The 23,481-nt window shown below is 43.1% G+C and overlaps 1 protein-coding gene across 4 annotated transcripts in view; it reads right to left on the reverse strand.

Moving 5' to 3' along the window:
• Nucleotides 1-23,481, reverse strand: part of DIAPH2 (diaphanous related formin 2) — a 784,751-nt gene that overhangs the window by 387,923 nt on the left and 373,347 nt on the right. For all 4 annotated transcript variants that reach the window (XM_072125632.1, XM_072125631.1, XM_072125630.1 and 1 more), the window contains 2 exons: nt 21,393-21,494; nt 13,745-13,984 (listed from right to left, as the gene is read on the reverse strand). In XM_072125632.1, coding sequence (XP_071981733.1) covers nt 13,745-13,984; nt 21,393-21,494 — 342 coding nt within the window. The remainder of the gene's footprint in view (nt 1-13,744; nt 13,985-21,392; nt 21,495-23,481) is intronic.

Here is a 23,481-nt window from a genome sequence, read left to right on the forward strand (position 1 = left end):
TCGGGCCCTTAGTAAATGACTATATACTATAGTAGTAATAAAGTAAACACTGAAGATCTCACTCAAATTGTGAAGATTCCAGTCTCTAGCGAAGTGTCTTACAGAGAATCAAGGCCTACCTCATCCGGGACATGCGATGTCTAGAGAAGACTGGTTTATCACGGCAGATTGTGGCCAGATTACCAATAAGGGGTCTTGGATAGTTGGTTGTAGCAGTTTATAGATGAAGTGAGTCCTGTTATAAGATTACTGGAGCAATTTGTTCTAGAAAGAGGATCGTAGCTAAAGAAATTCATAACATAGAAGGGAAGAACCAAGGCCAGAAGGTTCGAAGACGTCAACGAATGGAATATAAAGAGCTTAGGTTCAGGGGGTACAGAACATGATTTATTGATATGAAGCAGAACAGCAGCAATGATGTATATGAATAAGGAGGATGATGACAGCAAGGAGCAAAGAGGAGAGGAGGAAACATAAGTACACGAACCTTCTGACTCCTCAACCAAAGCAGCAGCAGCCATTGTGAAGCTGCTCAAAGACTATTAATATAGGAGATAACATACACTGTAGGAGATGGAGCTGCAGAAACATGGATGAACATTATAAAATTCTTCATCTCTATCCTTAATGTATCTATGTTTAATCTATTAATATAACTGTTATAAGTCTAAACCCTAAGGAACTCACCAATCATAATTATGGGGCCTGTGTCCTCTGCATGAACGTGCATGAAGGGTTGTCCATTCGGACAGCAGCTCCGTTTCCTCTCGATGGGAATGAGGATATCATTATCTTTTCTATTCTTATAGCCTGTAATACCTATAAGGTCATGGGATCCTTTAAACATGGGACATGACACCTTCAATATCATCGGTATAGGACCATGGATAGAGGATGGGTTGAGAGTCGTAGGTTGTCCGACTTCTGAGACCTCTAATAATCTCTATAGTAGCAATAAGGTAAAGCAAACTACCTCTCCAATCATTCTCTAAAAGACTGAGGTAGATCGCTCAGTACTGGACCCCTCTGCCTCTGACATCATGTCAATGGAGCACCCCGTTTGTTTTAGAGAAACGGCAGAGTCCAGTGAATTAAGTGTTATCTGTCTACCCAATCAACACGTACAACGCACAAAGATATCGTATTTTTCGGACTATAAGGCTCACCGGATTATAAGGTACACCATCAATAAATGCCTGCTAAAAGGTCAAGGTTCATATATAAAAGGCGCACCAGATTATAAAGTGCACCTGATTATAAGGACGAATGACCAGCAGGTGGCAGACCTGTGTACAGTTCGAGGCAGCCGTTGTCTCTTAGTACGGTTCATATATAAGGCGCACTGGACTTTAAGGCACACCTTTGATTTCTGAGAAAATCAAAGGATTTTTTGTGCACCTTATAGTCCGAGAAATACAGTACTGTAATCTGTCAGGCCAAAACCAAGAAAGATAAACACTGTATAAATAAAAAAAATACTTTCACACCCAAAAAAAAAAAGTTAAACATTGCAAAAACATCACAATAAAATTGCTGAGACACCAAAAAAGAAAACAAAAAGCGCAAATAAAAATCAAGAATAAGGCTGCAGCCCGTCCGCTTCTCCTCCGGCCTCGATCGCGACTTCTGGGAAAGATTCCAAATGGTGAAAAGTCATTGAAATTCTCAAACAAAGTCCCAGCATCTAATAGGGAAAAAAATATTTGATGCAAAAAAAAAAAAAGAACATTAACGACTTTTTTATTTATTTTAAAAGAAATGACCCTCGCAGGGTCCAGCAAAAGGCAAAAAAAATCACTAAATATCTGCATTAAAAAGTAAAAATATCGGAACCCCACCGGCTTATTCATAGAGGTCTGTGCAGATTGTTCAGCTCGTAGCAGCAGCATGTACCCCGTGCGCCGCCTCCCGAAACTCAGAACAGCCTTTTGTTTTCAACACAACAAACCTTTTAGTGATTTAAGGCTTCGCTACACTAACATTAGCCCAGAGGGGAGAGGGAACGTATTACAGCCTCCCACATTAATTATAACAATCAGACGCTCCAGGATTATTAACAAGAAATGGATCTTTTATTAAGAGTAGAATAAAATCAGCAGGTGAAAAGGAAAATATTCCCGAACCCCCGAAGGGTAGAAATAGGGGAAAGCAGGACCTGAGACTGGGGGATCTATGGAGAGAACTGGATACAGAGAAACAGGAGATCCAGTGGTCAAATGGTAATACAAGAGATGATGGACAGGGGGATTCTCAGTGCAGCTCAAGCGGTAGTCTGTTCTTTGCTTCAACTTTACAATGTGCTGCCGAGGATATGAAACAGAGGAGACAAATATCTCCAGATTCAAAACACTAAATGCAGCAATGTCATGTATGTACACAGTGACTGCACCAGCAGAATAGTGAGTGCAGCTCTGGAGTATAATACAGGATAAGTAATGTCATGTATGTACACAGTGACTGCACCAGCAGAATAGTGAGTGCAGCTCTGGAGTATAATACAGGATGTAACTCAGGATCAGTACAGGATAAGTAATGTCATGTATGTACACAGTGACTGCACCAGCAGCAGAATAGTGAGTGCAGCTCTGGGGTATAATACAGGATGTAACTCAGGATCAGTACAGGATAAGTAATGTCATGTATGTACACAGTGACTGCACCAGCAGCAGAATAGTGAGTTCAGATCTGGAGTATAATACAGGATGTAACTCAGGATCAGTACAGGATAAGTAATGTCATGTATGTACACAGTGACTGCACCAGCAGAATAGTGAGTGCAGCTCTGGGATATAATACAGGATGTAACTCAGGATCAGTACCGGATAAGTCATGTCATGTATGTACACAGTGACTGCACCAGCAGCAGAATAGTGAGTGCAGCTCTGGAGTATAATACAGGATGTAACTCAGGATCAGTACAGGATAAGTAATGTGATGTATGCACACAATAACTGCACCAACAGCAGAATAGTGAGTGCAGCTCTGGGATATAATACAGGATGTAACTCAGAATCAGTACATGATAAGTAATGTCATGTATGTACATAGTGACTGCACCAGCAGCAGAATAGTGAGTGCAGCTCTGGAGTATAATACAGGATGTAACTCAGGATCAGTACAGGATAAGTAATGTCATGTATGTACACAGTGACAGCACCAGCAGCAGAATAGTGAGTGCAGCTCTGGGGTATAATACAAGATGTAACTCAGGATCAGTACAGGATAAGTAATGTCATGTATGTACACAGTGACTGCACCAGCAGCAAAATAGTGAGTGCAGCTCTGGGGTATAATACAGGATGTAACTCAGGATCAGTACAGGATAAGTAATGTCATGTATGTACACAGTGACTGCACCAGCAGAATAGTGAGTGCAGCTCTGGAGTATAATACAGGATGTAACTCAGGATCAGTACAGGATAAGTAATGTCATGTATGTACACAGTGACTGCACCAGCAGCAGAATAGTGAGTGCAGCTCTGGGGTATAATACAGGATGTAACTCAGGGTCAGTACAGGGTAAGTAATGTCATGTATGTGCACAGTGACTGCACCAGCAGCAGAATAGTGAGTGCAGCTCTGGGGTATAATACAGGATGTAACTCAGGATCAGTACAGGATAAGTAATGTCATGTATGTACACAGTAACTGCACCAGCAGCAGAATAGTGAGTGCAGCTCTGGGGTATAATACAGGATGTAACTCAGGGTCAGTACAGGGTAAGTAATGTCATGTATGTGCACAGTGACTGCACCAGCAGCAGAATAGTGAGTGCAGCTCTGGGGTATAATACAGGATGTAACTCAGGATCAGTACAGGATAAGTAATGTCATGTATGTACACAGTAACTGCACCAGCAGCAGCAGAATAGTGAGTGCAGCTCTGGGGTATAATACAAGATGTAACTCAGGATCAGTACAGGATAAGTAATGTCATGTATGTACACAGTGACTGCACCAGCAGCAAAATAGTGAGTGCAGCTCTGGAGTATAATACAAGATGTAACTCAGGATCAGTACAGGATAAGTAATGTCATGTATGTACACAGTGACTGCACCAGCAGCAGAATAGTGAGTGCAGCTCTGGAGTATAATACAGGATGTAACTCAGGATCAGTACAGGATAAGTAATGTCATGTATGTACACAGTGACTGCACCAGCAGCAGAATAGTGAGTGCAGCTCTGGAGTATAATACAGGATGTAACTCAGGATCAGTACAGGATAAGTAATGTTATTTAATCCCATTTAATCTGATAACTTTCACTTGTAAGACTGGAGTAAGTCTTTCTGTTATTTTGTGTTTATGGTTTATTCTTGGGATAGTGAGACTCAAGACAGCAGATTTTAAAGGAAAACTTCACTGCCCCTTTAAGTGAAACAATTCTATATAAAGGATTAGAAGTTGGGCACATCAGGTGAGAGATCAGGCTGCTGAGCACCGCTGTATGTGACTCCACCATCGCCAGCTGTCATCTTTAATGACTCCATTACGTTTCCTCATAGGAAAAGTGGGGAGCAGCCCCCCCCCCCTTGAAGCCCCTCCCCCGGTGGTGACTCCGTACAGCCCGGACACATGAAGGGTATTGCTGGAGTCTCACTAGTGCAGTTCACTTTTACAAACCCGCTTGTCGTGAAGGTCAGCATTAACTTTGTGTGTCCCCGGAGCAGAACTCGTTATCCAAAAGAACACAATGGAAGATGACACAAGGCGGAGAGATGACAGCGCAGCACCTAAAGAGGTCACAACCTCAAAGTCACAGCTTATCACTGCCAAGACACCAGGGTATAGGAAGAAGGCTCATCTGGGGGTCTATACGATCAAAATGAGACCCCATATACAATGCATGACACTACAATAATGGGATCCAAACACAGATATAACACAGAAACTAATAGTATCTATCTACCTACCTTGTCTACCTCTATCTAGCAACTGACTACCTACCTGCCTAACTCATATCTAACATATATCTCTTTTATATATTTTTCATCTCTATTTTGCATATCTATTTATCTCTTATATATCATCTTTCTACTATAGCTATCTCATATCAGTCTATCTATCTATCTATCTCATATCTATCTATCTCATATCAGTCTATCTATCTATCTATCTATCTATCTATCTATCTATCTCATATCTATCTATCTCATATCAGTCTATCTATCTATCTATCTATCTATCTATCTATCTATCTATCTATCTATCTATCTCATATCTATCTATCTCATATCAGTCTATCTATCTATCTATCTCATATCTATCTATCTCATATCTATCTATCTCATATCAGTCTATCTATCTATCTATCTATCTATCTATCTATCTATCTATCTATCCATCTATCTCATATCTATCTATCTATCTATCTCATATCTATCTTATATCTATCTATCTATCCATCTATCTCATATCTATCTATCTATCTATCTATCTCATATCAATTATATTCAATGAAGGTTTTTTGACAGGACCAAATACAAGTAAGCACTGCCAAATCATGTAGAGCAGGGGGGTAACTACACGGGTAGCAGCCATAGTAGTTGCTATGGGGCCCCATATTGTCAGGGGGTCCCACATGGTCAGACTAAAGAAATCAAGATGTTCATCCTTATATGCACATAACACGGCACATCTTCCATAGTACACAGCTGAGCTGAGCCGGGCCAGGACCAGGAATCTACCCTCCCCCCATGTGGTCAGCAGCGTCTGGGGCCTTGGAAAAGAAGACTGCCTGATAGTGAATTCATTCATTCATCTGTGCATGAGTGTATCTGCTGTATGTGTGTGCATATACTGTATGTATATACAGTGTTTATAAACAGTGGGACTCATTTACTAAGGGTCCGCGGACCGCATTTTCGTCAGGTTTCCTGACGATTTCCGCTTGCGCCGCATTTAACAAGGGTTTTTGGCAAACGCAATTGGATTTTGGTACATCGGCTCCGGCGTGCACGTGACGGAAATCGGAGGGCGTGGCCGTTGGAAAAACCTGCCGTATTTTTTTTTTTAAAAATGTGTCACTCGACACGCACTTACCTGCACCCAGCAACGGATGGTGAACTCCAGTGAACTCCAGCGGACTTCAGCGCAGCAGCGACACCTGGTGGACATCGGGCGCACTACCTTAGTGAATCGCCAGAAGACCCGAATTCTCGACGGAGAACGCGCAGCTGGACCGCGACAGGACCGGGTAAGTAAATGTGCCCCATTGTGTGTGTATACTGTATGCATGTGTGCATGAGTATATATGTTAATGTACAAACCTACATCGTTTTAAGGGGAAGGGGATCCATTCATAAGTCTGCCTATGGGCACATTGCTCCTAGTTACACCTCCGATTTAAAGAATATGGGATTGTTGGAGAGGGTGGCAGGATGGGGTGTGGTGGGTTATAGGAGTCCCTGATATCACCCGTCACTCTCAGTCCCTGGTATCACACTTCTCTAGGCATGACATGTACGCCCAGTCTGTAGTGTCTCTAAGTATGTGGTCGGTTTGTAGTGTCTCCAGCCATGGGGCCGGACTGTAGTCTCTTCAGGTACTGGGCCAGTCTGTAGTCTCGTCAAGTACAGGGCCGGTCTGTAGTCTCCACAAGTACGGGGCTGGTCTGTAGTCTCTCCAAGTACATGGTCGGTTTTTAGTCTCTCCAAGTACATGGTCGGTTTGTAGTCTCTCCAGGTACGGGCTGGTCTGTAGTCTCTCCAGCCATGGGGCCGGTCTGTAGTCTCTTCAGGTACGGGGCTGGTCTGTAGTCTCTCCAGCCATGGGGCCGGTCTGTAGTCTCTCCAGGTACGGGGCTGGTCTGTAGTCTCTCCAGCCATGGGGCCACCCTGTAGTCTCTTCAGGTATAGGGCTGGTCTGTAGTCTCTCCAGGTACCGGGCCGGTCTGTAGTCTCCCCAGGTACCGGGCTGGTCTGTAGTCTCTCCAGCCATGGGGCCGGTCTGTAGTTTCTTCAGGTATAGGGCCGGTCTGTAGTCTCTCCAGGTACCAGGCCGGTCTGTAGTCTCTCCAGGTACGGGGTCGGTTTGTAGTCTCTTCAGGTACGGGGCTGGTCTGTAGTCTCTCCAGGTACGGGGTCAGTTTGTAGTCTCTCCAGCCATGGGGCCGGTCTGTAGTCTCTCCCCGGTACCGGGCCGGTCTGTAGTCTCTCCAGGTACCGGGCTGGTCTGTAGTCTCTCCAGGTACGGGGCCGGTCTGTAGTCTCTCCAGGTACCGGGCCGGTCTGTTGTCTCTCCAGGTACGGGGCTGATCTGTAGTCTCTCCAGCCATGGGGCCGGTCTGTAGTTTCTTCAGGTATAGGGCCGGTCTGTAGTCTCTCCAGGTACCGGGCCGGTCTGTAGTCTCTCCAGGTATGGAGTCGGTTTGTAGTCTCTCCAGGTACGGGGCTGGTCTGTAGTCTCTCCAGCCATGGGGCTGGTTTGTAGTCTCTCCAGGTACAAAGCTACCCTGTAGTCTCTTCAGGTACGGGGCCGGTCTGTAGTCTCTCCAGGTACGGGGTCAGTTTGTAGTCTCTCCAGCCATGGGGCCAGTCTGTAGTCTCTTCAGGTATAGGGCCGGTCTGTAGTCTCTCCAGGTACCGGGCCGGTCTGTAGTCTCTCCAGGTACCGGGCTGGTCTGTAGTCTCTCCAGGTACGGGGCCGGTCTGTAGTCTCTCCAGGTACCGGGCCGGTCTGTAGTCTCTCCAGGTACGGGGCCGGTCTGTAGTCTCTCCAGGTACCGGGCCGGTCTGTTGTCTCTCCAGGTACGGGGCTGGTCTATAGTCTCTCCAGCCATGGGGCCGGTCTGTAGTTTCTTCAGGTATAGGGCCGGTCTGTAGTCTCTCCAGGTACCGGGCCGGTCTGTAGTCTCTCCAGGTATGGAGTCGGTTTGTAGTCTCTCCAGGTACGGGGCTGGTCTGTAGTCTCTCCAGCCATGGGGCCGGTTTGTAGTCTCTCCAGGTACAAAGCCACCCTGTAGTCTCTTCAGGTACGGGGCCGGTCTGTAGTCTCTCCAAGTACATGGTCGGTTTGTAGTCTCTCCATGTACGGTTCTGGTCTGTAGTCTCAACAGGTATGGGGCCAGCCTGTAGTCTCTCCCCGGTACAAGGGCGGTGAATTCCTTTTGCCTATCTATCTAGAACAGCCTATGTATCGATATTTCTATATATCTATCTTTTATATATCTCATATGTATATGTGACAGATATGAGATAGATAGATGATAGATTGAAGTTAGATAGAAGATAGATAACGATAGATATGAGATGATAGATAGATAGATAGATAGATAGATAGATAGATAGATAGATAGATAGATAGATAGATGGAGAGGAGATAAATATAGATGGATAGACACATCCTGGGTATATATTCTGTTCTATAACCCCAGGCTCAGTTTTCTTTTATTGTACATAAATCTTGGATCTAAATAGATTGAAGGTTGATAAATTGTGTGGTTTACAGCAGAGAAACGTCTTTTGTGTTATGTCTATTCCCCGCTCGTGTGGATGAAGTCAAGCAAAGGTCTTGTGCCCGCATCATTGTTATTCCATATACAGGGGCTATTTTGTGTCCTGTTTGTCTGTTTATCTAGGTATCTGGTGGGAGCACTCTCGGATAGATGGCATGCGGGGCTCTATTGTAGGACTAGATATATGGAGGCACAGCAGACCCATCACTCAGACAATTACATGTTTTGCTAAATGTACTGACACATGAATCATCTTCACCCGCACAATAGAGGACTTCGGACTATCACATTTTTAACAAGATAAAAGGAAAGTAAAAATTCGAGAAAGTTCAAAGTAAGTTGAGCCACACTGAGTCACATACTGCACAGTCACATATAGAAGCTCTGATATGTTCTTACAAAATTTCTTTAATCATGAACAAAATGCAAAGACCGCAGTGAACGCTGACACTCAAGACTAGAAAGAAACCAGAACGAAGTTTAAGATTTATAAAATATTAAGATTCTGTGATAACTAAGATGTTGCAGTTTTTAGTGATTGTTAAGTATCATCAACTCCCCAAGGAGTGCGTTTCCTTAGGAGGCACCTTAGGCCCCAGAGGAGGATGATATTTTGGGTCCAATAGACACCATCTAAATCTACAGCCTGACCGGCAGCTTCCCTGATGCGGACAATTACAGGGTTAAAAATCAACATCAAAGTATCTGCAGATCTTTCTGTAGCGACAGAGTCTAATCACCACAAGATGCTACAGAGTAATAATCAGCCGACAATCATGGAAACAAAGTGTCCAATATAATGTGTCTGCAACTTTATTACAAGATATAAATGAGAATTTTTTGGGGGGAGGGGGTTGGGGTTGGGGATCCGGACAATACTCTGCTTTTGAAGAGTTCTGCGGCTCCTGATCGTCCATGCAAATGTTTATTATTATTTCCTAATGGGAAGTTGTTGCTGCGGCGGAGAATCCATTTCCCAAAAGATGACGGAGAGTCTGTGTGCAGCGTTTGATTTAAAAATCCTAATCTCTTTCCTCTAAAACAACGCGATGATGATATTTCCCCACAGATTAGATTTATCTCATCTGAAGTGTGGCAGACAACGGGCACGTTCCTCAGAGTTTACTTCTAGTCACATCAACCATATGAGATGGAGCCAGAGCTTGACAAGAGGACGACAGAGAGGCCGGGCTCATCCAAGGAAATACAAGATGAAATCAGTAGTTGTAATTTCAATGGAAAAATCTGCTAAGCATGGGCGGGGCTAACTGACAGCCCCAGCCTCTTTCTTATGAATACCCGCCCACAAGGAATCACTCATCTGCTTATCGTTGATTGTTTCTTACAGTTACCAGACTGTAGTTATATTTCTCATTGAGAGAATGATGATATTTCCCAAGAGATTACATTTTTTTTTTAGTTTGATATTTATTAAGCAACAGGCAGTTTCCTCAGAGTTTACTTTGATATTACATCAACGGTATGACATGTCAGGGCTTTACAAGAAGAGAGGACTAAGTCATCCGAGGAAAAAGAAGATGAAGTATGAGTTCAATAATTCAATAATAACTTATTTGTCCTGGTTGCTCTTGCAACCCGTACCCCGGGTCGCAGGTGCACCCATGTGCCTCTCTGTGTCCATGCGGCCTGTAAGATTTAAAGGGCCAGTGTGCTGATAATTGGCGCTGGTCAGCAGCCTGCCCTGATAAATTGCCAGCCCCTTCCTGTCCCTTGCCGAATCTTTGAGCTTAGAAAAAGCTTGTTCCCTATGTCCTGTGCATTTATAGTGATATCCAATTGTGACATCAATTCTGTTCCTGACTTTGCTCCTGTGCTGACTGTCCTGACACTCTGATCTTGTGCTGCCCATCATGACCTCCTGCCTGTCCCCAACACTGTCTCTGCATCACGATTCAGCTCCTATCCTAATGCAGACAAACACCTGGTGGTATCACGCCGCAGCAGGTCCGACCTGTTTTGTGGCGGTCTCCGGTGAAAAACGGGCACCACTTAGTCTCCGCTCCCAGGTGTCGTCTTATGTCATCGTCCACGGTGGTTCAGTGGGTCCACTACCCCTGCATCCTGACATTAATCATTTCAATGTGGTAATAATCATGAGAAAAGTAAAATACATGATAGCCACACCCCCATCCTATAGATTTCCACCCCAAGGAATCACTATAAAAAGATTTCTATCCTGGTCTCTTCCACTTCCAGGTCAGTCACTTCTATTTACAAATAAATACAAAAAAGTTATTTCCCCCAAGATTCAATTTCTTCCATCTGAAGTTTGGAATATCTCAGACATGGCCTTCAGAGTTTATTTGTAGTAAACTACATCAGTATCAGAACTTAACAAGGGGACCCTAGTTTGAGGAGCTCACACCACAATGAAAGTGATAGATTAGCTTATCTCAAGGTTCACTTTACAATTTCAATGGAATAAATGTAATAAGGAGGCTCCACCTTCTTTCCTATGAATTCCCACCCCCAAAGAATCACTTTTTAAATGCCTTTCTTTCTGGGCTCCTCCCAGTAATCACCTTCCACTTAATTTATATTTTCCCACAGGGCAGATTTATTTTGTCTTATGTTCTCATATGTATGGGCAAGACCAGCTTTATGACAGCCCCATCCTCCTTTCTATACGTCCCTACCCTAAGGAAGCTATAAGTTGTCCCAGGCCCCTTCTAGTTTCCATACTATGGTCTTCTTCATTTTATTTCATTGGATAAAGTAATAAGCATGGGCAGGACATGTTCTATAGTTGTCCCCAGCGTCTTTCATATTCATCCCTTTGTGTAAGTGATAAGCATGGGCAGGACAAAGTCTATTGGTGGCACCACCCCTCTATCCTATGCATCACCGCCCCCAAGGAATCACTGCTTAAACTTTATTTTTATCTTTGGCTTCTAGTTTGTTTTACATTTGATATTTAATCATTTCTAACATCTCATTCCCCCGGGGAACTTCCAGGATGCCACAATGACACGCAGCTCCATCTGTCTATAAAGATTTTTCTCTAACACATCTCAGCATAAGTGGTGCTAAATGACAAACCCAACTTTGCTGCTTTAACATTATCTACACCCTTGTAAATTTAGATGCATATAAAGTGTGATACCAACTGACCACATCAGCTCTGCTGCATCTGGATTTTACATATTGTTATAATCTGGGGGGGGGGGCGGTTATATAGGACATAACTGGACCTCATCAGCTGAAATTTCGATCTGGTGCACTCAAAGCTGCCTGGATACAGCATTGGAACGAGCTCAGGCGGCCGTTGCTCACTTAACAGCAGATGCACGATTCATTTCCGTCAGGTTGTGCTGACCACTGACCGCAGCGTGTTTAATGTAGCGCACGCAGCTAAACCAGGGTAATCCATGCTTGATTCAGCCAAGGATGGGTGCGCGGCCGCTCCTGAGCCAGAAACCAATCTCATAGCTTGTATGTACAATGCACTCTATAATCCCCAATCCCTTTTAATCCCAAAAAAATCACAAACCGTCTCAGATGAAGTGCATGTGACTGCCGCTCGCCCAGCAGAGTCGGCCGCGACAATTACAGGAAAGGCTTTTGCTTTTCAATTTCACTTATGCTTCTAATTTAGCAGCGTCAGTCATAATTACAGCGCAGGAAGTGATCCCTACAATTCACCGTTGCACTTTTGTTCGAAATCATCTCCGATAATCGGATCTTTTAATAATTAAGATGCCACAGAGCGTCACAACACAACAACTTAAAATCAAGGATCTGTGATCAAACCAATGAAAAGTAAACTTACCGGGGAAGAAATAACAGAGCGCACGTGAATTATTTATCCGGGGGGAGAGCGGAAGGAGACACAGGATGTGTGGTTATCCTCCCGCTGTAGACGCAAATGTAAAGAACGGTCTAGGATGAGTCGCAACTGTGATATGCAGTTTAAGTGTCTTTTGCTGCAAAGTTTTTGAGCGGCAGCTGTCAACTTTAACATTGTAAAATAAAAAGGAAAAAAAATTGATAAAGTTGAATGTTGGCGCTAAATTAGACACAGTTCTATGCAACTAGTGTGAGGAGGCCATTACTGACAAGGACACTGGTCACAGCCTCCGTTTCTATTTGGTGCCAGAACCAATTGAACACATAAAAAGGAAATGTAGAGAATGATCTGGGATCATGTGTCATTTTACTGCATGTTCTGTGACATATTTTGGTGGCAGATAGTAAAAAAATTAAGTTGAAAGTTGGCGCTGTTTTTCATCAATCACAGGCCGTTACTGATACCATCGATGGATCCTGCTTTTTGATACCTGATTCCACACTTGGTGCCAGAACCTATTACAACCCTTGGGACTGGGATGATTATTTATTCGGATGCATTACTAACAGGAGAGGCTACCAATACAAACTTTTGCATTGTGATAAAATAGATAAAGTTGAACGTTGGTGCAGTTTTCGTTATGTACTATGGGTGTGTCAAATCCCTTTTCTGAGAAAGACACTGATGGTCCTGATGGAGATTGATTTATCATACCCAAATCTTCTGTAGCTGACACTCGATAAAGATGGAAATGGAAACAGATTTGGATGATGTGCAATTTGAACATATTACTAAAGTAAATTCTGCAGATGGTCACCTGATAATTGTTCAAAGCTGGGAGGGGACTGACCCTAATACCCAGGTCTAAAGTTGGTACCAAAATCTCCTGAATAAAACCACATAACAAACAGCTTTATAGTGATGGAAACATAAAGAATGGACTGAATATATTACTAATGTGACTTTGGCGGCAGATGGCAACTTTAACATTGTAAAAATAATGTCAAAGTTGAATGTTGGCGCTGCATTTGACTGTGCTCTATGGATGTGCAGCTAGTGAGTAAGGGCATGACCTCCCATTACTGTAGGGGTCGCTGCTGACCTTAATGGATGATGCTTTTGCATTCCCAAAACTACACATGGTGCCCGAATCTATGGAATTAAACAGTAAACCAAATTATGCAATTATGTGTAGATGGATCAGTTGTCCTGCATTACTAATGGGACCAAAGTACAGTATTTGTAGCACCAGACAACAACTTTAACATAACAAAAAAAAAGATAATGAGGACGGTTGAATGATGTTTGGATCGCACCTGGTGTGATGGCACAGGCTGCATTACCTGCCCTTACTGAAGGGGGCAATGCTGACTCGGAGAGTAACGCCAGTAATATGTGCGTGGCTTAACAAATACATCATTGTGTTATGTGGCCACTCAATAAGAAGTCACAATCCATGGAGCCCAGTGTCCAATCTCTTACCTTGCAGAGGAAGCTGATGTTGAAGCCGAGAGATTTTGCGTTCCTGGAGCCGGAGTTCATGTAGTTTCCCACCAGTAAGACCAGTTCTAACATTTTCTTGAAGCTTTCGCCCTTCTTCAGCTCCTCGCAGGCCAGTGTCACCGCTATGATGTCAGGTCTGATGTTACTGATGTGTTCCTCAAAGGTCAACTTGAAGAGGATCCCGTTGAGGCGCGGTCGCAGCATCTTGACCGTGCTCATCTGTAGGGTGAAGAATCACAAAATCACAGGATCAGAATGTTATATAGTGCCCTTAGTTGTGGTATCTAAGCCTTTCCTTTGTGATACTGCTAAGAAGATGTACATGAACTTTTCACATGTGATACCGATGGTCATGCAGTCGTATCTAAGCCTATCACATGTGCTACACTATTCTAGGCTGAAGTACTATCAATGAGAAGTAATGACTCAACCCCGGCTCCTCGGGCGCTGTGAGGTGATCCGGCTCCTCGGTTGCTGCTCTTTGGGGTTGTCATGGTGATGTCTGTAGTTTGAGGACTTTTTTTTTAATCTTTGATATAAGAAATAGAAGAAGCTCAAAATAATAATAATAATAAGCTCCAGGTGTCTTGTACATAGGACAAAGAGAGGAAATCATTGCCCGTAATTAACTTTTGATGTATACACACCACTAACACTGGGGACATGTCCATCACCACCACAGCACCCACTGGTACCAGGTACATGATGCCCCCATGTAAGGAGACACCCATCAGCATGGCACAGGAGGTGACAGCACCTGGAGCCTTCACCCACTGGTGCCAGGTACATGATGCCCGCATGTAAGGAGACATCCATCACCATGAAACAGGAGGTGACAGTACCTGGAGCCTTCACCCACTGGTGCAAGGTACATGATGCCCCCATGTAAGGAGACACCCATCACCATGACACAGGAGGTGACAGTACCTGGAGCCTTCACCCACTGGTGCCAGGTACATGATGCCCGCATGTAAGGAGACATCCATCACCATGAAACAGGAGGTGACAGTACCTGGAGCCTTCACCCACTGGTGCCAGGTACATGATGCCCCCATGTAAGGAGACACCCATCACCATGACACAGGAGGTGACAGTACCTGGAGCCTTCACCCACTGGTGCCAGGTACATGATGCCCCATGTAAGGAGACACCCATCACCATGAAACAGGAGGTGACAGCACCCGGAGCCTTCACCCACTGGTGCCAGGTACATGATGCCCCCATGTAAGGAGACACCCATCACCATGACACACAAGGTGACAGCACCTGGCGCCTTCATCTACCGGTACCAGGTACATGATGCCCCCATGTAAGGAGACACCCATCACCATGACACAGAAGGTGACAGCACCTGGAGCCTTCATCCACTGGCGCCAGGTACATGATGCCCCCATGTAAGGACACATCCATCACCGTGAAAGAGAAGGGGACAGCACCCTGAGCCTCCACCCACCAGTGCCAGGTATATGCTGCCCCTGTGTAAGGACACATCCATCACCATGACACACGAGGTGACTTCACCCACTGGTGTCAGGTATGACAAGTCTTCGGTCCATTATAGGCTTTTACCCCTGAATGTTATTCATTGCAGATAATAGGCAGAGATATTGAAGATGTAAAGAAATAATCCACAAAGTATGAAAAAAGTAGCAGAACGTTTCAACATCCAATGATTAAGCTAAATTGTCAGAAATCCTGGACATCCACCCAATATCCCGGCTCATCCTCACAGATTACCCACTAACTGTCAGCGACAACCACTGTGTCATATAATGAAGTTATAGACTGGCGGAGTCTTATCGCGCCTCTCAGCTTGATAAATGTGTCCGCAAATTGTAATGCGCTTAATGTTCAAGGGGCAAAGAGTAAATTGTGGCCTCGGGTAGAAGATTTCAGAAGGAAGACGAAAAGCAGGAGAAGGTCAAAATGCCTCTAAAATGAGTTGTGTTTGGAGCACGGGCACAGCATCCGCACTTCAGAATACAAAATATTATATTATAATAAATTATACGCCTGAACGCATCTGTATGGCTCATAATGACTGACTGATACATTGTAACGACGCAAGCCAAGCGAAAAACGGAAAATTCATGGAATATTTAATGGGAAACAGTGGATCAGAATCCTTGCTCCCCTTCCTCTATCAACCTTAAGGAAGTAGACTCTAGTAATAGGCCCCCTGGCTCCAATACAGGATTCTCCGATTCTCCGGTAGGACAGTCCAACTCTGCAGTGAAAACAACCAAAAAAATAATAATATATGTTCTACTTTTAGGAAGAATCTTGGGATTATATCATGAAAATAAGTGACAAGTAGACATTTTGAAGAGAGCCCGGAAGGTAAAACAAGAGAAACAGCACATAGGAATATTTGGGGGCTGGATATTTGAACAGAAAATCAGGGGATGGTCCAAGAGCAGGATCCTCCCTCTTTGGTTCCCGCCCCTGCTTACTGTACCTATGTCATTTAAAGGGTCCATCCTTTTTCATACTGCTTTAGCTATCATTATGGTGAATCAATTTCCAAAAATATTCCTACTCTTCAATTGTGTGATTTAAAAGTAGTTAATTTCCTGAAAACCAGAGATTTCTACCCACAAATTACTAACAAAAAGATTTTGCAAGCCGCATAAATCACATGCCTGCTCTAAAATAGGAGGGGTTCTGGTAAAATCCTCTGGAGCAGAAGGTCTTAGAATGATCAGTGACCCGTGCTTCTCCTTCTCTGGATATTGGGGCAGATTTACTTACCCGGTCCATTCGCGAACCAGCGGCGCGTTCTCTGAACAGGATTCGGGTCCGGACGGGATTTATGAAGGTAGTTCCTCCTGCTGCTGCGCTGAAAATCATCTGAACGCGCCGGAATACACCGAGCTGGACCAGGTGAAGGTAAGCGCTTCCCAAGCGGCACATTATCGGTTTTTAAATGCGGCGGTTTTTCCGAATAAGTTGGGTTTTTGTTCGGCCACGCCCCCCGATTTCCGTCGCGTGCATGCCAGCGCCGATGCGCCACAATCCGATCGCATGCGTCAAAATCCCGGGGCAATTCAGGTACAATCGTCGCAAATCGGAAATATTCGGGTAACACGTCGGGAAAACGCGAATCGGGCCCTTAGTAAATGTCCCCCATTGTCTTTGGCTACCACCCAAAAATTCACAATGTCCAAAAAGGAATAGGTTTGTCTATTTAAGAGGGAAGAGCTCTTGGGTTGCGAGATGACTACAACTCCTGGAAGGTCTGCAGCTGGAATAAAGAAGGAGAAGGAAAATGACGTCTTTGAGGAGCAGCCGTCACTATTGGAGGGCATCTTAGGATAGAGTAATAAATCCTGCTCATGGGAGTGACCAATCGTCCTTGTGGTGTGAACTTTTTCAGGGCTCCTCCTAATGATATATAGAATTTAGCACATAATTAATGATCAGAGTCTGACTCTCATTAGCCAACTACACATGTTCTTTGGAGAGATCCACCAATAACAGGACCTCCTCTCAACTAAAGAGGACCTATCCAAATCGTCTCCCACCCAATATTTTTTACATACTTCAAGAGGTTTGCTCCACTGAATGTAGTTTACTCCATTTCTGAACATTGTTGAAATTTTAGCTCTTTACTGTCAGATGGGTGGAGCCAGTCTATCTCCTTCAGCCCAAGTTTGAGAGACCAATTAGCATAATTTAACAGCACTTTTATTACTTAAAATGCTAGCAAGATGTTGTAGTGTAAGAAAAGTTGTGCTTGACAAGAGGTGACAGCCTGGCTCCTCCCATTTGGCTGTACAGATCTGAAAATAATCACACTGATTGGTGCGGGAACAGAGGAGGTGCGGGAACAGAGGAGACTCACCAGAAAATTCCAGCTGTGCCGGAAACAGTGGATCGGCGTCTATTATAGGATACAAATGACCTTGAATTTGTAGAGGTCGTGAAAAGTCCTAATTAAAGCAAATGTAGCCACATCCCATACAAGAAAGTAGCGAGCGGAGAAGCGGTGGTGACTCCATCCTTGGGTGGTCACTACGGGGAGTGCTGCACTCCTCATTATAATTACTGTTTTTTATTATATTTTAGTTTTTAAACTTTTTATTGGCTAATAAACCCCATATCCTTCTCCATCCCTGAGCACAGATGCGGAAGCACAGAGCTCTAATCTCCTATGGAATGAAGGACGGAGACATGAATGTGCCCTCTGTCTGTGCACACTCTATGATAGAGAGATAGATAGATGATAGATATGAGATAGATAGATAGATAGATATGAGAGATAGATAGATAGATAGATAGATAGATAGATAGATAGATAGATAGATAGATAGATAGATATGAGATAGAGATATAGATATGAGATAGATAGATAGATAGATAGATAGATAGATAGATAGATATGAGATAGATAGATAGATAGATAGATAGATATGAGATAGATAGATAGATAGATAGGAGAGAGATAGTTAGATAGATAGATATGAGATAGATAGATAGATAGATAGATATGAGAGAGATAGATAGATAGGAGATAGATAGGAGATAGATAGATAGATAGATAGATAGATAGATAGATAGATAGATATGAGATAGATAGAAAGATAGATAGATAGATAGATAGATATGAGATAGATAGATAGATAGATAGATAGATAGATATGAGATAGATAGATAGATATGAGATAGATAGATAGATAGATAGATAGATAGATAGATAGATATGAGATAGATAGATAGATAGATAGATAGATATGAGATAGATAGATAGATAGATAGATAGATAGATAGATAGATAGATAGATAGATATGAGATAGATAGATAGATAGATAGATAGATATGAGATAGATAGATAGATAGATAGATAGATAGATAGATAGATAGATAGATAGAGATACAGGCAATAAGAATGTCCTTGTGTGTCTGTTCTTCCAGCCTCAGTCACTTGCGGTATAACAACTCCCCTGCTGGACAATTATCTCCATCTTCCCTATAAAGTCATCTATAAAACGTTGTTTAGCTAGAAGAAGCTTCATTTCCCGGTTCGGCTGGGGAATTTTCCGGAGCGAGGTCACCGTACTCTGCTTGTTTCTTGGTATTAAAAATTGTCTTTGTGGGCAGGATCCCATTCTCTAATATCAAAGTCGTACATCACAAAGATCCGATTATATTGCCACCTGAAATGAAGCCTAAGACAAAGTCCTGCGAGTGTGAAGAGGGAGGTGTTGTATCCCATTCATAGACGTATGGATCATATAGACCGTCCATGGAGCAGACAGCACCAACATCCAACACCACAGGCCACCGCCTAGATGGATGAAGGGACGGATGGATAGATAGAAGATACATACCAGCAGATTACTGATAGGAGACTGTCCACACAATCGTGCTCATTACCTTACGGGGTTGATGGCAGAGCTTTTTGCTTTTTCTCTGGGCTGACGTCACCTGAGCACTTCATGGCTCCGTGGTCCCCTAATTTGGATGCCCGCACAGCACTTATTATGCACCCCTCTGTCACAGCATACGTCAGAGAACACCATTCCTTGCGCAGCTCGCTGGTGACTACTGTCTAAATAAGCCTCTGCTTGCGCATGCGCAACACTTGCAGGCAGCGGGATGATGTCACCTGAGCGCCTCAGGGTTCCGTCATCCACTAATTTGCATGCCCCCCAGCACTTATTATTCACCCCTTTGTCACAGCCGCTCTTCGCCAGTGACGTCAGAGAACACCATTCCTGGGGACATGCATAATTATGGGACAACGGAGCCATAAGGCGCTCAAGTGATGTCAGTAATAGTCTTCTCATATGGGAAAGTGACACTTTATGGGCCCCCTAAACCTCTTGGGCCTGGTTGCGATCGCAACCTCTGCACCCCCTCAAGTTACGCCCCTGAACCTTCCTATTGGGCAGGGTAGCCGCACAATGACTTCTGGAGCACCCAGCGTATCCTGACATTCATTTCACTGTGCACCATGCAATGCTCCCTCCTGCCAGAGGTGGCGCTGCAGGCTACTCCCATGGGTTATCACCAGGGGTCTCAGCCAAGAAGTTTATTTTTAAGAAATGTTTTTAAGATACAGGACATGGATGATCCAATGCAGCGAGAACTTTTAAAGTTTGAACAAAAAGTTAACAAAAAAAGAAGCAAAAAATCCAAACTTCTTTACAGTAATTTAAACTTTTATGATTAATGTAAATTTGCTTATGTTACACAAAACCCGCAACAACTTCTTCATAATTTATAGGGAATCGTTCCAGCAGCCGGATCCTCGAGCCGCTGTCCTATAATTTGGTGTTATTTATTTTCCATTAATTGGGGAAAATATCCGCACCTTTCATGAAATCGGGAAAAAGCAAAAAACATGAAACATTGTAGCACTTAGCGCTAATTATCCCCTTATTTATTTTTAATTCCACTCTTCAAAGCTGAATTGCAATTTTCCTTATTGCTCATTAGTATCTATTCATGTGGATGGCCATTAGTGAGCGGTAACGACCGCCACAACGCCACAATCTGACTTCAATGTGGTAATTGCGCCACTTACTCGCCATCAATTGCCCAAACGTTTTGTGGAGGTAATTTAATAATCTCCCAAGTAGTTGCCTCATCGCTGTTTTCACAAGAATCCACTAAAATGAAGAATCCGCTCACAAGATGATCAATCAGCCACCTGCCCCTCCAAAGCCATCCGCCACGAGCGCAACAACGCCGCAACGTACAATACACAGATACTGAGATTACAGGTCACCGCATGCACGGAAGAAGGAGGAGGAGAGATATGACCTGGGACAGAGATGAGAGAATCCTGCACTAGAATTGTATTTATTATCCAATTATATCTACCTGCTTATCTATCTATCTATCTATCTATCTATCTATCTATCTATCTATCTATCTATCTATCTATCTATATCTATCTCATATCTATCTATCTATATCTATCTCATATCTATCTATCTCATACCTATCTATCTATCTCATATCTATCTATCTATCTATCTATCTATCTTTCTATCTATCATCTCATATCTATCTATCTATCTATCTCATATCTATCTATCTATCTATCTATCTATCTATCTATCTATCTCATATCTATCTATCTATCTATTCATCTCATATCTATCTATGTATTTATCTATCTATCTATCTACCTATCTATCCATCTCATATCTATCTATGTATCTATCTATCTCATATCTATCTATCTATCTATCTATCTATCTATCTCATATCTATTTATTTATCTATCTATCTATCTATCCATCTCATATCTATCTATCTATCTATCTATCTATCCATCTCATATCTATCTATGTATCTATCTATCTATCTATCTTGTGTGAAATTATTTCACTTTTGTTCCGCGATCCCACCTGCTCCTATCCTGAGTGTGCGCTCCGGGGAGGTGCAGATGGTGGTCACTCAGTCCTCAGATTTTTATCACATTGTTTATTCTTATGATTTTTCTTGTGAGGATCTGCCCGGGCGCTAATAAATAACACTACCAGGAGGCGCTGCACCAGTGTTCCAATGTAAGCAGTTACTATAATGGAAAAATCAATAGATGACTGAAATGTCTTTCTTTCTATTCCACCTGACAGATGACAGGGTCCAGTGAGTAATGGCGCCGGTACCTACCACCACTCCAAACTGCTCCGGCTCACACAGGTCCTCGTACTCGCCCTTCAGCTGTGACAACAAGTTCAGCTCCTTCTGCTCTGGAAGGTTCTTTATCAGGTTCTGGAGAAACAAAGGGTTACATAGGGTTAATTTAAAGAGAAATCCCATGGCTTCAGTATAGATAGATAGATAGATAGATAGATAGATAGATAGATAGATAGACAGATATGAGATAGATAGATAGATAGATAGATAGATAGATATGAGATAGATAGATAGATAGATAGATAGATAGATATGAGATAGATAGATAGATATGAAATAGATAGATATGAGATAGATAAATAGATAGATAGATAGATAGATAGATAGATAGATAGATATGAGATAGATAGATAGATATGAGATAGATAGATAGATAGATACATAGATAGATAGATATGAGATAGATAGATAGATAGATATGAGATAGATAGATAGATAGATAGATATGAGATAGATAGATAGATATGAGATAGATAGATAGATAGATAGACAGATAGATAGATAGATATGAGATATGTGGGCCCATTATTTCAAGAGGTGGAAGTCTCCGACCATCCGCATGATGTTCAGTGACCTGAGGCAATAAACTCAGCTTAACTAATGCTCCCGGATCAGAGGGATAATGAGAAATCCTGAGCGAGCATCCATTACCCCGATACAGGTCTACGACTCACAACAAGACACAGCGAGATCCAAACCAACCAAGTCCGGAGAAACAGTGAGATAATAACATACAAGGCTCTGATCAGAGGACTAGCGGCCAAAACTGCCCCCTGCCCACCACACAACAGCGCCTCATGTGTCCACAGGAGGAGATAAGCTGTGACATCATCTATTGTCAGTAGTGATGTAATGATGGGTCAGTGTTATCTATATAGAGGTCATTGTACAGGGAGGGGAGGAGATAAGCTGTGACATCATCTATTGTCAGTAGTGATGTAATGATGGGTCAGTGTTATCTATATAGAGGTCATTGTACAGGGAGGGGGAGCAGATAAGCTGTGACATCATCTATTGTCAGTAGTGATGTAATGATGGGTCAGTGTTATCTATATAGAGGTCATTGTACAGGGAGGGGGAGGAGATAAACTGTGACATCATCTATTGTCAGTAGTGATGTAATGATGGTCAGTGTTATCTATATAGAGGTCATTGTACAGGAGGGGGGAGGAGATAAGCTGTGACATCATCTATTGTCAGTAGTGATGTAATGATGGGTCAGTGTTATCTATATAGAGGTCATTGTACAGGAGGGGGGAGGAGATAAGCTGTGACATCATCTATTGTCAGTAGTGATGTAATGATGGGTCAGTGTTATCTATATAGAGGTCATTGTACATGGAGGGGGAGGAAATAAGCTGTGACATCATCTATTGTCAGTAGTGATGTAATGATGGGTCAGTGTTATCTATATAGAGGTCATTGTACAGGGAGGGGGAGGAGATAAGCTGTGACATCATCTATTGTCAGTAGTTATGTAATGATGGGTCAGTGTTATCTATATAGAGGTCATTGTACAGGGAGGGGGAGGAGATAAGCTGTGACATCATCTATTGTCAGTAGTGATGTAATGATGGGTCAGTGTTATCTATATAGAGGTCATTGTACAGGGAGGGGGAGGAGATAAACTGTGACATCATCTATTGTCAGTAGTGATGTAATGATGGTCAGTGTTATCTATATAGAGGCCATTATACAGGGAGGGGGAAGAGATAAGCTGTGCCATCATCTATTGTCAGTAGTGATGTAATGATGGGTCAGTGTTATCTATATAGAGGTCATTGTACAGGAGGGGGGAGGAGATAAGCTGTGACATCATCTATTGTCAGTAGTGATGTAATGATGGGTCAGTGTTATCTATATAGAGGTCCATGTACAGGGAGGGGAAGGGGATAAGCTGTGACATCATCTATTGTCAGTAGTGATGTAATGATGGGTCAGTGTTATCTATATAGAGGTCATTGTACAGGGAGGGGAGGAGATAAGCTGTGACATCATCTATTGTCAGTAGTGATGTAATGATGGGTCAGTGTTATCTATATAGAGGTCATTGTACAGGGAG

Source organism: Engystomops pustulosus, chromosome 9, assembly GCF_040894005.1.
Source record: "Engystomops pustulosus chromosome 9, aEngPut4.maternal, whole genome shotgun sequence".
In the NCBI taxonomy this organism is placed as follows: domain Eukaryota; kingdom Metazoa; phylum Chordata; class Amphibia; order Anura; family Leptodactylidae; genus Engystomops; species Engystomops pustulosus.